This window comes from Staurois parvus, unplaced genomic scaffold (assembly GCF_062004578.1).
Source record: "Staurois parvus isolate SC_StPar_1 unplaced genomic scaffold, SC_StPar_1.0 ptg000715l, whole genome shotgun sequence".
Lineage (NCBI taxonomy): Eukaryota > Metazoa > Chordata > Amphibia > Anura > Ranidae > Staurois > Staurois parvus.
In genome coordinates, this window is record NW_028318511.1 from 5,250,862 (window position 1) to 5,264,257 (window position 13,396).

Sequence of the window (13,396 nt, forward strand, 5' to 3'; positions counted from 1 at the left end):
GTTGAGGTTATTGCTGCCAAAGGAGGGTCAACCAGTTATTAAGTCCAAAGGTTCACATACTTTTTCCTCCCTGCACTGTGAATGTTTACATGTTATGTGCAATTAAACCATGGCAACATCTAATGTTTGTGTAGTATTATGTTCAGCAGACTGTGTTCTTCTATTGTTGTGACTTAGATGACGTTCAGAGCACATTTTATGCCCAATTCATGCAAAACTCCACGTAATCCCAAGGGGTTCACATACTTTTTCTTGCAACTGTAACACCAAACAATTCACAACCCCCCACCCCACCTATCTACTAGACAGGTCCACACAATATTAGGACAGATCACCCTGTACCCCTAACTAACAGGCACAGGGTGACTTACACATAAGAGGGATATGGGGATCTGAGACAGGGGTCTCCCCACCTCTCCAAAGTGAGCTGGGTTCCATGGGCCCCCCACCCAAAGTGACTCCCATCACAGGGCTGCTCTGTACAAAACCTGTGGAGGTTTATGGCCAGCACAGTCAAATGTTAGGTATTTCATAAAGAAAAAGCTTTCCCATCACCTGATGCTCTGTAGGAGAGTAACATCTTAAAGCTCATTTCCCAAATAGTCATTCACCTGTATTTTGAAAGTTGGGCCAACAGAAAAAAATCTAATGCTCAGTTTGGATTTAAAGCAGATTACAAAATTAATTTATTCCATTACTTCCAGTCATAAAAGTAAAACTGTAATGGGTTTTTGTAAACCTCATTTTTTATTGTTTACTTGTTTCTAAAGTGATTTTTATAGAATTTTAATTCATTGCTAGTATTAAGCTATATTTTAAAAGTAAACTTTAAAATACAAGGTGCTTACATGACCTTGTAGGTGCAAAATCTAGTGCAGTGCTGCATAGAAACCAATCAGCTTCCAGTTTTTTTGTCAAAGCTTAATTGAACAAGCTGAAGTTAGAAGCTCACTGGCTGCAATGCAGAGCTGCACCAGATTTTCGCATCCTCCAGTTTTAGTAAATCAACCCCTGTGTTTGCTGGGAATACTGGATTTTCTAATAATAAACCCCAGAAATGCCTGTTCATTTTATAACTTCATCTGTCATTTACTTTGTGTATTGAGAATAATTTGGAATTGCAAGAAATCTGATTACAATGGCTATTCATTCCACAGTAGTAAATGACAAACACAAGTGAGGTGAAACAGGCTCCAGTGCACAGTCTGCTGGCTGCAAATGGTAAATATGAAATATATATCTAGGACAATTCATATCTGCATAAACAAACAAAATGAAAAACACTGTGACAAAAATCTTGCCCTCTGGAATATTAACCCCCATTCTTGACCAGGCCACTTTTTGCAGTGCTGCGTTACTTTAACTGACATTGTGCGGTCATGCAATGTTGTAAAAGTTATGTAATTTTTTTAACACAAATAGAGCTTTCTTTTGGTGATCACCTCTGCATTTTTTACCTTTTGCTCTATACACAAAAAAATACCGTCAATTTTGAAAAAAAAAATTATATTTTTACTTTTTGCTATAAAACATATCCAATAAAAATATAAAAAAATATTATTTCTTCACAAATTTAGGCCAAAATGTATTCTGCTACATGTCTTTGCTAAATAAATCACAATAAGTGTATATTAATTAGGTTACATGAAAGTTATAGCGTCTACAAATGATGTTATATATACTGGAATTTAATTTTTTTTTATATTAATAATGGCGGCGATCAGCGACTTATAGCAAGACTGCGGGACTGCGGCGGGCATTCTGACACAGGGTGGGAACTGATTAACTGCCACTGATATCTCCAGTGACACTAATACAGTGAACTGTGCTAATACAAAGCACTGACACTATACTATTGACACTGGACAGGAAGGGGTTAACATATGAGGCTATCAAAGGGTTAAATGTGTGTTAGGGAGTGATTAGACTGTGTACTGTGTGCTGTTTTACTAAGGAGACCTGCTGCTCTCTATCTCTCTGCTGTGCAGAGAGATAGAAAGCAGCACATCCATGCTGACAGGAGAAAGACCTGTGTTGTTCTCCCCTCTGAGCTTCGCCAACTCTCACGGAGTAGGGACCCGGTGATTGACATCCTCAGAAGTCAATAATAGCACGAGTAGGGTTGTGTGTGGGCCCCCTAGCCGTAAATGCAAAATCACGTGTATTTACGTGATTTTCCACAGTGCAGCCGCCCTGTAGCAGTACATCTGCTATGGGGTGGTGGGGCAAGCTATTTGTGTATATATATATATATATATTTTTTTTTTTTTTTTTTCTCCAAAAAAGATGTTTTTTGACTACTATAGAGCTAAATAGTGTTTATTGTAAAAGCATCAGAAAGATGAAAGACAAAGCAAAGGTCAGTAGAAAACTGTCTAAAATCTAATATGCAGACGGCTTTTTAAGTTTTTTTTCTCTTGATCAAGGTATAAGCTTAAACATGTTACTTGGCTTTTTCAGGCTCCATTAGTTTGCAATAGCCATTTAAAAGAGCGATGATCTTAGTCTGAACCAGCTATATCGCTGAGAAACAATTAGATTTAGAAAGCATGGGAAACTTCAAATCAACATGGCCCTGCATTACAGCTAACATTTGCAGCAGCTAACATATAAACACTGAAGATCTGTTTGAAGTTTAGTAAAAGATGTGCTTTAGCTAATGTTAAGAACCTTCCCATACTTAATTTGTTTAGTTTTTCATTTTCAATTTAAAAGTTTGTTGCAAATGCCATGCGTGAATTTTTAGTATATAGGAAGGAACGAAATCCTGGAGATTATTTTAACATAATTTTTAACTTCTTTTTTGTATTTGCCAATGAAAGATAATGAACATTTTATGGTCTTGAAGGAGCTGCAGGACACAATTTAAAAAGGTATTGTAATTTTTACTATTACTATCCACTATAGCTATAATACATTTATACTGTATATAGCATTATAAAATGTTGTTGTTGATTTTAATGTTAGTGCTTAGAAGTGGGTGATGAGCAGTTCATAAAACATGAAACATACTAGCCATATACATATTAATCTGGTTGTTTGATAAAGCAAGGTTTCCATTATTACGAATAGCACTTATCAATTGGTTACCCCAACACTAACACAAAAGGATGTAAAGTTAAAGTGATGCTTTTTGCTTATTAAACAAACAGAAAAAAAACTGCAACCCTTTACAGGACTCTTTGTCATTAAGTTATACAATAACGTCTAAACCATGCATGATAAAGGAACCGGGGCTGCCTTGAAAGCTTGGAGGAATGAATAGTGTCCTAAAAGGAATTTTTTTCCACAACCTGGTTTGCATGTGTGAAACTTATCAGTTGCAAAAATGCCATAATTTCACCCAATCGGGTGATAATCCAATTAGATTTTTAATCATATCTATGAAAAATTAAGTAAAAAACACGGGTAATATTCCAGTCTGTTTTGATGACTGTTGTAAATCAATTTTAAAGCGGAACTTAATTTTTAGGAAAATAATTAAGATGACTAGCAAAATTAACAACAAAAAAGCAACACTTATCAATTGGTTTTTCCTTCCAAGGTAGAAAAATTTATATCATTTTAATGTTAGTCGTATGGTGTATGTTGCAACCAAACAATTTTGAATTGATCACTTGTCAGATTTTTAGAAATTGCTGGTGTATGGCTATATGGCTAGCATTCCCTTGGACCCTTTGGGGTTTACTAAAACTGATGCATATTAATCAATCAGCTTCCAGGTTTTATTATCAAAGTTTAATTGAACAAGCTAAAGAGAGAAGCTGATTGGCTACCATGCACAGCTGCACCAGATTCTGAGTGCTCCAGTTTTAGTAAATCTCCCCCATTGCGCTGGTTTCAGTAACAATGTCACATACTAAGACCCTAAGCATTTCTGTTTGGTAGCTAGTATACTTTTTATTTTAGTTGTTGAAGCTTAAAAATTTAAGCAAGATTACTTTTAATTTGCAAGAAAAATAACCGACAGCATACATCATATGTTCACAGTGAATAATGTCATTGTGAAATGGTACTTTACAGGCTTCTACACTGAATAGCTAGTATGCTTTAGGACCCATTTAAGCTGTTGTGTGTTGACATTAGTGTTTTGACATTAGTGTTGCAACGCCTTAAAACGTGTCAAATTTCCTTATAATAAAGATGGTGTCTGCTCCCATCCCAGTGCTGCAGTGCAGTGTGTTGTGAAAATGTATTTTTCTGCATTTTACTGCATTGGGAGACCCCTGGAAATCAATGGCAGTGCATCAAAATGCATATAACGTGCTGTGATGCATTGGCTACAGGTATTAACAAGCCTGTAGCTTGCATTAACATTCTCTACTATGTTAATGCATTGAAAATATGCCTTTACTGTTCAAAATGTGTGGTAACGCACAAAGGAGATGCACAGGTTGGTGCAAGACAACACATCTGCCTAATTCTACAAAATGCGCACCTCTATGCACACTCAGATCTAAATAAGCCCTTAAAAAACGAAACAGGATCATTTTTAATTTATGTGAACAAAATATCCTGCAGCATACATCTTATGTTCCCCAAGAAAATGCCATTGTGAAATTGCTTGCTTTTAATGGGTTTTGTATAAACACAGCTTAAATAAATAGTTACCTGAAGTATAATTGTGTAAGCAGTGTGTGTATTCCAGTCATTAAACAATACTGCCATTTGAATTGCCAGGTGAAAGAGTGAAAGCAAGGCCAATCTTCAGCAAACCTTTAAAATATTAAATCTAAACCAATTCCAGCACAGGCAGAGTCTCTATTAATAAAGTCCAGGGCTAGGTTGTTCCTAAGTAATTGGATGCGTACAAGTTCTAATTATTCTAGGTTAGCAAGTTTGACGTTGTTTATGTATATAATATACTAGAGACGGATGTCTACTTTTAGGATGTTAAAGACAAGTGTTCAAAAATTACTTTCATTATAAGCAATATAGATGTTATACCATAGTATTGATTTACTAAAACTGGGGAGTGCAAAATCTGGTGCAATTAAGCTATGACAAAAAAAAACCTGGACGCTGATTGGTTTCCATGCAGAGCTGCACCAGATTTTGCACTTTCCAGTTTCAGTAAATCAACCCTATTGTGTCTTAGATAGGTGTTTCTCAACATTTATTCAGTCAAGACACCCTTTAAAATTATGCACAATATCGAGGCACCCCATTTTGAAATGTAAAAACGAAACTATTAGTTTTACATAATGCAGCAGCATCCAAACATGTAGGGCACCCAATGTTAGAGGTGATTCATTCTTCCAAAGCAAATACACCTTTGCTCACTGGTACTGACTAGTATTCCAATGTTTCTCTTCTACCTCAGTTTCTCTCTCTCTCAGCTAATGTGACCCCAGTGGTAACAGATAGGGGCAGGGGAGTAGCAAACAAGGATGCTGTGCAGGTGCCTAACATCCTCCTTTGGTCCATCATTGGTTTTAAGGACGCCAGGGGCTAGAATCTTGTAATGGAGCACAATGAAAACTTGTGGCTTTGTGTAGCTAAAAGGTAGGCTTGATCCACCTGCTGGCTTGTATGCAATTTTTGGGCAATTTTGAGGCATTTTGCCAAGGCACCCCTTAAGAAACCTGAAGGCACCCCAGGGTGCCTGGGCACCCTGGCTGAAAAAGGCTGTCTTAGATTATGTACAGAAACCCTGTACTAAATAAGACAGCAAAATAAGAACAATAAACAAGTTCCCTACACATAAAATAGAATGAATAAAGAACTAAAGAGGAGAAAGTAACCTATAGAGAAAAAAGAGAAGAGAAAATAGAAGTCAGAGTAGGTGTTTCCAAGTTCTCCCCAGTCTGTCACTAGATAATTTATCCGGGGTTTCATGTTTTGTCCAATTTAGTTTGGATATTATTGAGAATAAATTAAAGTTTGTCAATAATCATGATCCAATTCAAATTTTGTTTGACATAATCAAGACCTCCACCAAATGCTTCAAACTATGTGTAATTTCGATTGTGGATGCCAGAATTATGTGTGAGATTAATCTTTTCAAGTGTTTAGAAATCGTAAAATGTTCTCAATGTCTAATTTCTGTAAAAGGGTTACTTCTGGAGCTCTAGGTATATCCACTTTACAGAGTTGATTAAATTAAAAAGTCTGATTCAAAACTTAGTTACCTTAGTGCACTTCCACCAAACATAAAACATGGTGCCTACCTGGTCACATTGTCAGAAGCAGTAAGAGGACGCTTTTGGGTACATTTTGGCGACTCTAATGGGGACCAAGTACCAATTATGTAGTGTTTTATAATTAGATTCAACCAGGGTGGTAGTAGTGCATATTTTAGGTAGATTGTCAGCTATTGTCTGTCCTTCTGGTAAATACAATGTTATATGAACATCATGTTCCAATATAAGGATTTCTGTGGGTCAGAACCACTAAAAGAATATAAAGTATAGATATACAGCCCTTCTACAAATAAATTATGTCAATAAAAATGGGATAGTAGAATGTTTCAGCTTAGTTTTTAGAAAACATGTTATTTGGTGGTATTGTAATATTTCAGTGGAGGGTAATTGTAGATTATTTGTATAGTAGTCCAGACTTTTTATGTCGCTTCTGGATAAAAGGTCACCAAGAATTTTTTTGGTGTTGAGATACGTTTGATAAAAACTGTACATTTAAGCTGTTGAGAGATATTTGATAACAAAAAAATGCCTGTACACTGTAGCAAATGATGGCCATCTTCAAATGATAAACCAATTATCATATAAGTACAACTATATCCTTACCATGTCACTTAAAATTTTCTATACAATATAAAATATGTACGTAATAGAGAAGGGTGACCATTATATGACAATAATGCCAAAGTATATAATATATCAGTACAATTGTTGCTTGTATATCTCTGCTGATTTGCTACAGGCTAATCCCATTACTATGCTACTGCTATCTATCTATCTATCTATCTATCTATCTATCTATCTATCAGAATTAATGTACATTACTAGGCTAGCATATAGCAATACAGCAATACTTCTGGTCTGCACAAGAATCGGTGAATGCCATTATACCTCTGCTGTGTAGTCCACTGATCCTTCCTTAAGCCCTCTCATATAACGATAACGTTTACTGCTTTATATTTGCTAACGTTTGGTCACTTTGTATAACATACAATTCTGCTGATTGCAATTTTCTTGATGGAAAACGTTTACTGATGTTCACTTATGTATACATTTACAGGTGAGGTTCTAGGGATTATATATGAAGCCTACTACCAAGAAAAGAAGAACCACTGACCAAAGTCACTTGTCAGAATCTTTATTACTTTCTCCCATGGCAGGTAAAGAAACCCCTGTGTGGTTGCTATAGACAAAAGCCAAATTCTGCTTCAGTTTTCGTAAATAATTACTTTAGGATTGCAACATGAAATATTCTTAATGATCCAACAATAGTCTCAAACCTTTCAAGGTATTTGTTGAAAAAATGCTTTTATATTGAGAGTAAATATGAGGCCTAGAGCATACACATTAGAGCCATTAATGCATCCTGGTGCTGCTAAAGGAATTGAGATAATCAGTTAATGCATTTACCATTGCAGTTGGCAATTTTTCTTAAGGATGAAGACTGATAAGGAGCATATCCTGTTAGGTTAACGTAACAAATTCTGGGGAGGGAGGTGCCACAAAACTATATATAACATTTGAGGTTGGCGTGACCTGTTTTACCAAAACCCGGGCAGCAGCAGGACTGCCATACAAAAGGGTATAATCGGGAACTGGAAGAAAGAGCCAAAGATAGAAGGGAAGCTACAGGGATCCTGCAATGAACCTCTCCTTACTTCTATGCCTCAGCATCTTGCTGAGCAGCACAGGTATGTTGTAAATTTTGGAACATGAAGACAAGTCACACAACCCAACAAACACAATAGGACATCACTACACACAAAGCAATGGTTCACCATTTTATTGGATGAGCAGAACATACATTACATTCACACCATAACCTACATCCTACACCATGCTGCCATCACTTTCCTTCTTGCAGACCTGGATTCACACCACACTGGGTTATTAATAAAATAATGGAAGGATTTGCAATACTAATATCTCCTCATTTCTATTCATATACATTTTTCATTGTCAAGTAATCAGTAAAATAATGGAAATGTATTTTTTGTCACTTTTGGAACATTTTGGATAATGGGATTGTGGTTTAAATATTTTTTCAATAACATAGATGCAGATTATATATTTTCTATATGTAGTCCAAAGTAATATTCACCAACAGGGTGACATACAACAGTCCAAGACAAATATGAAAAAGAGAACTTGGGGTTGATTTACTAAAGGAAAATAAACTGTTCAGTTTGCAAGGAAATTTTCACTTTGCAAGGAAATTTTCCCTGAGTTTGATACAGTGAAAATTCATTGGCAAAGAATACCCAATCACCTGCAAGGAAAATAGAAAAGTAAACAGTACTTTTGCTTGCACAGGATTGGATGATGCAAGCTAGCCTAGCTTTTCCTTATTTACTATACTAAGGGAAAACTCTCATGCAAAATGACTTTTTACCTTTATTAAATCCCCCCCATAGTGTGCAATTACCTACCAATCAATGTGATTTCAGTCTACCTCTGAAAGGAAATTTTACATTAGATATATTTTTCTACTAAATGGTAAGTCAAAGCAAAAATAAAAAAAAACCTAATAAATCATATTCAGTACATCTCTGCAATACATGCACAATTCCCCATGTTACAACTGTTGCATAAAAGTAGAAGTGCAGAAAAATTCATGATGCTGTCAGAAAGCCAGTTAGTTCTTAATTTCCTGTAGTGACCTGACAACACTGTGCCTTTGTTGCACTGAAACCCAAAGCACTGTTGTCACCTCTGCCTGTGTTCTCCTCTGTTGCACTACAGAACCATTTCCCTATATGTTATGTAGATGCGGAGAGGGGGGATGTGTTCTATAATCCAGCAAGGGTTAACAACATTACTTTGGAATTCATTGCATCAGAGGCAGCATTTCAGCTCAATAAAGGCATTTAAAAAACCAAATGGATATCTGTAAGGATCAACAGCTACTTTTCTATACTTACAGAATTTGTAAGGAGACAAAGCATGGGAAGTGTGCATTTATTGCAAGTATGAATATGTTCTTTTTGGCCAGACATACACTTTAAATAAGCTAATTATCAATCTTCTAAAAATGTAAAGTTAAACTCTGGGAATTGGTCAAAATCTACCTTTGCATTGGGCCTCCACAAACTGCAGGGGTTTAATGCTTGCTTAGTCTAGAGGTGCATGTATAAAGTGTTTTACTTACCTTACCACAGCACTGTCCTCATGCTGCAGGCTGTGGGTGGCCCCTCAGCATCATCATGCACAGTGTAGGGCTATTAACCCTCCAATACATGAGTAAGTGAGCATGCAACCATTGCCCTAAGCTGCATAGAGAGGACACTGAGGGGGGCCGGTTGCTCAGTTTTTAGGAAGCCTACCAGAGCCAAGAATAGGGTAAGTAAAACATCTTATCCCTGCACTGCTAGACTGAACATGTATTTAATGGTCCCTATTGCAAGGATGGATTTTTTCTCATTCCCAGAGTCCAGCTTTAATATACTGACTATCATAGAATTCTCCACACATGGTTTTACTTCTAGATCATCTTATCCTGAAGCTCTGATATTAAATATGTTTCATGAATTGTAGTTAAAACATACTTTTTCCCTTCTTCCACCAGCTGCAATTCATGAGTTAGCTGCAGGTGCTTCAAGCAATCATCTAAAAGCAGGTAAGTTTCATTTTATTATAGAAAGAATATTGGCATTGAGACTGCTTCAAAGGACTACATTTCCTGGACAGTTTTAATTTCTTGTTAATTAATTATTTACCCAATGACTAACAGTACATTGTTTTCAATCTGCTGACACGCTACATGGCCAAAATGTTTTGGACACCTGACTATTACACCTATATTAGCCAGTTGACATCCCGTACAGAGCCCTGACCCCATTCTACTGAACTCCTTGGAGATGAGCTATAGGTCTTTCGTCCATCATCACTACCTGATCTTTAAAATGCTCTTTTGTCTTATTGGCTGCAAATTCCCACAGACGTACCCCAAAATCTTGAAGAAAGCCTTATCAAAAGATTGGAGGCACTTATAGCGGAAAAGAGGAGGGCAACGTCATATTATTGCCTACAGATTTGGAAGGGGATTTCCAAAAATCTTTTACAGGTGTGGTGGTCATGTGCCCACAAACCTTTGGTCGTATGGTGTAATATGATTACCAACAAGTGATTCAGTCACTCAGTAGAAAGAGATTCCTTAGGGTAGCCATAGACAGACAGTTCTCTCTGCCCTTTCTCTTAATTAACAAAGATCATTATTTGCATTGACTATCTTTATTTTCATCAATGACAGCCTATAAGAACTAAGAATTTCATTTACATGGTTGTAAATAAAGATCATTAAAACAAATAACACAGGACTGAAAAAAAATAGAATGTTCTCCCTAACTTCGCTGCTAAATAAAAGTAAAACAGGTGATCAGTCAGTAAGTCTCCAATGCAAAAGAAAATTGTTGGGTGTGTCACAGATCACTCTTGTCATTTATTAGTTCTTTTAATAGTTGTAAAAAGTAATGTCTCTCTAGTAACCCTATACATGGCCAATCTTCCATAAGTGATGCTTATGTTGCTTACTTTTATTGGGTTTTGTACAAACGCAGCTTAGATAAAGTTATCTCAAGGATAAATCTTGTGTAAGAAGTGTGTATTTGTGCAGTCATTAAACAATATTGTCAACTGTATTACTAGGTGAAAGAATGAAAGCCAGGCTGATCTTCAGCAAACCTATTAAGAGCTGGCAATATATTACAATTGGCCATACATGGCTTGGATTTTGGACAATTTGTGTTACTCAGCTAAAATTCTATCCATGGGTGGTCCTAAAAACATAACCTGAATTGAAAAACTGACTGAGAAATGAAAGGAGCAATGTTGGACGAACAGTGACTGCAGACAATCAGCTGTGATCACTTTTCAGGTATTTTGACAGATGCAGGTGACAACTATCAGAAAACAATAGCCAGCAGTAAGAGATTCATCCATCCAAGTTGATTTTAGGAGAATCATTACATGTATGGTCAGCTTATACCAATTCCAGCATAAGCTAAGTCTCCATCACTTCACAAAAGTCCAGTGTTTGGTAGACAGGTTGCTCCTAGGTCATAGATGTGTACAAACACTTTATAAATTATTATATTGGTGGTCAGTGGGAAGAATGCTTCCCATACATATAGCTGAAAAGATCATTGGTGTCAGTGGAGTAATCTCTGAAAGAACCCCGGTTGTGAAGAGACGTGTTACAGGGATATTGTGAGCATCTTGAGGCCACCATTGGTTATCTTGTTTACGATTTCCTGGTTAAAGCAGTGCTGCTTCATTTTACTGTTTTATTCTATGTCATGTCAAGTCCATGTCAGAGATCTGCCTATCCTTTCCCATGCCTGCCCACCAATTACTATAATAAACATTTTTTTTTTCTGTAACATATGCACAAAACAGAATTTAAAGCAAAACTGCACTCTCTCAATCAACATTGGCTATTTCTAATCCTTATGCAGCTAGCATTAGTAAATAGATATGAACATATATCTTATGAACTTGCTTTAACCTTTTTTTGGCATTTCATTTACTTCCTGGTTTCCATGCCTAGGCAAATGATGTCATAGATCCCAGGAGTCTTCAGGAAGGGAGTAGAGGGTTTTCAGCTCAGCCTAAGGTAAGGGCCAGATGGATTCCAGGAAGTAACTGCTACATGAATCATCTGCCCTTACTCAAGATGGCTACAGCCAGACATGCCAGGGGATGCTTTTAAAAATTATTTCTCAGCAAAATAAAGCAAGGAGATAGAAGAGTATGATTTAAATATTACAAATGAAATATTTAGCTTTTTTGGTTTGTGGTTCTCAGATGCAACACAGTTCCACTTTAACTATCTTACATTATATATTCCACATGCACAAAATAACCACAATCATTACACAACCAGAGACCTCCACTGACTCCAAGAACACATTTGCTAGTTGCATGCTGTATAATAAAAATTAAATGTGAAATCCACCTCCTAATAACTATCCCAAACAATCAATATTATTTGCTGTTTGGCATATTATCAGACTAATTAAACATCATTATTTTTCCCCCAGGGTTAAGTCCAAACAATAGGCTATGTAAGTCAAATAAATTTCTTTCTTTTAATGTTGAAAAATTGTTTGGATTGTTCACTGCAGCCACGTGGTGGTTATCATGCTTATTTTAATGGCAACTTAGCAAACATTGGGAGCAAACTGTACTTATTGGTAACACAATTGGGGCATTTATAATGAAGAGCAGATATCAGTATTCGCTGTTCATTTTACTCTGCAGGGCTATGCACACCATGGGCCTTAGTGTGGAGCCTGCAGTAGTATGCAGTTTTCTCCTGCTTAAGTCCTCATGCACACTGGACATTTTTACAGCTGCTGTTTTTGGCTTTTGACATTTTTTACATCAGCTAGTAAACACCCCAGCAAGTTATCCTATGTGTCCATGCACACAGGGGCAAAATTACCACAAGGCATTTGCCTAGGGCAGCATTTTTTAGGGGGGCAGTACTGCCTCCTGGAAGAAGGAACATATGTGGAATGGGGACCAGGTGAGATCCGAGAGAGGCTGTGGGCTGCTTAAGCCCGACTGTTATTCCTGGGGATGGCCAGAGCTGTGAAGTTGAGTGTCTTTCTCTCTGTCACCGGGGGGGGGTGTCAGTGGAATGCTCTCTTGGGTGGGGGGGGTGGCGCAAGGGTGTTGTTGGTCACTGTCGAGCTCTCTCCGCGGGGGTGAGGGATCTGGTGTTGGCCAGTGTCAGGCTTTCTCCGCCGGGGAGGGGGGGCGTCCAATTTTGTGTTGCCAGCACAAAACCTAAATACACCACTGCATGCATACATAGACTGTAATCAATGTTTTATGGCTGGGGCATTTTTTGGCTAGAAAAAAACCCAGGACTAGTGGGTTTCTGGAGGGGTTTTTTAGTGGTAAAAACACTCTAATACTGACAAACACTGAAAAATGCAGCAAAACACTGTAAAACACCACAAACTGGTGTTTTTGGACAAGTTTTTAACAAGACTTTACACAGCTAACGTTACCAGCATTATCAAAACGCCATGTGTGCATGAGGACTAAAGCTGCAGAGAGAGCTCTGTGACTGGAGGATTGTTGCCCATGTGATTTTGACAGATCACATTCTGGGCTCTCCTCCCAGCTTTTTTTTTTTTTGGAACACTCTCCGTTTATTAAAAACTTTCTATTAGCTTTAGAATTCCAAAGTTGGCAGCATGCTAAGCACAACTTTAAAATCACATTGCTGTGCTTTTAAAATGTAGGGT

The 13,396-nt window shown here is 37.2% G+C and overlaps 1 protein-coding gene across 1 annotated transcript in view; it reads left to right on the forward strand.

Moving 5' to 3' along the window:
* Positions 1–7,782: 7,782 nt before the first annotated feature.
* MUC6 (mucin 6, oligomeric mucus/gel-forming) overlaps positions 7,783–13,396 on the forward strand; it is a 78,885-nt gene continuing 73,271 nt past the window's right edge. The window contains exons 1-2 of the mRNA XM_089653508.1: positions 7,783–7,831; positions 9,706–9,756. Of these exons, the coding sequence (XP_089509634.1) occupies positions 7,783–7,831; positions 9,706–9,756 (100 nt within the window). The remainder of the gene's footprint in view (positions 7,832–9,705; positions 9,757–13,396) is intronic.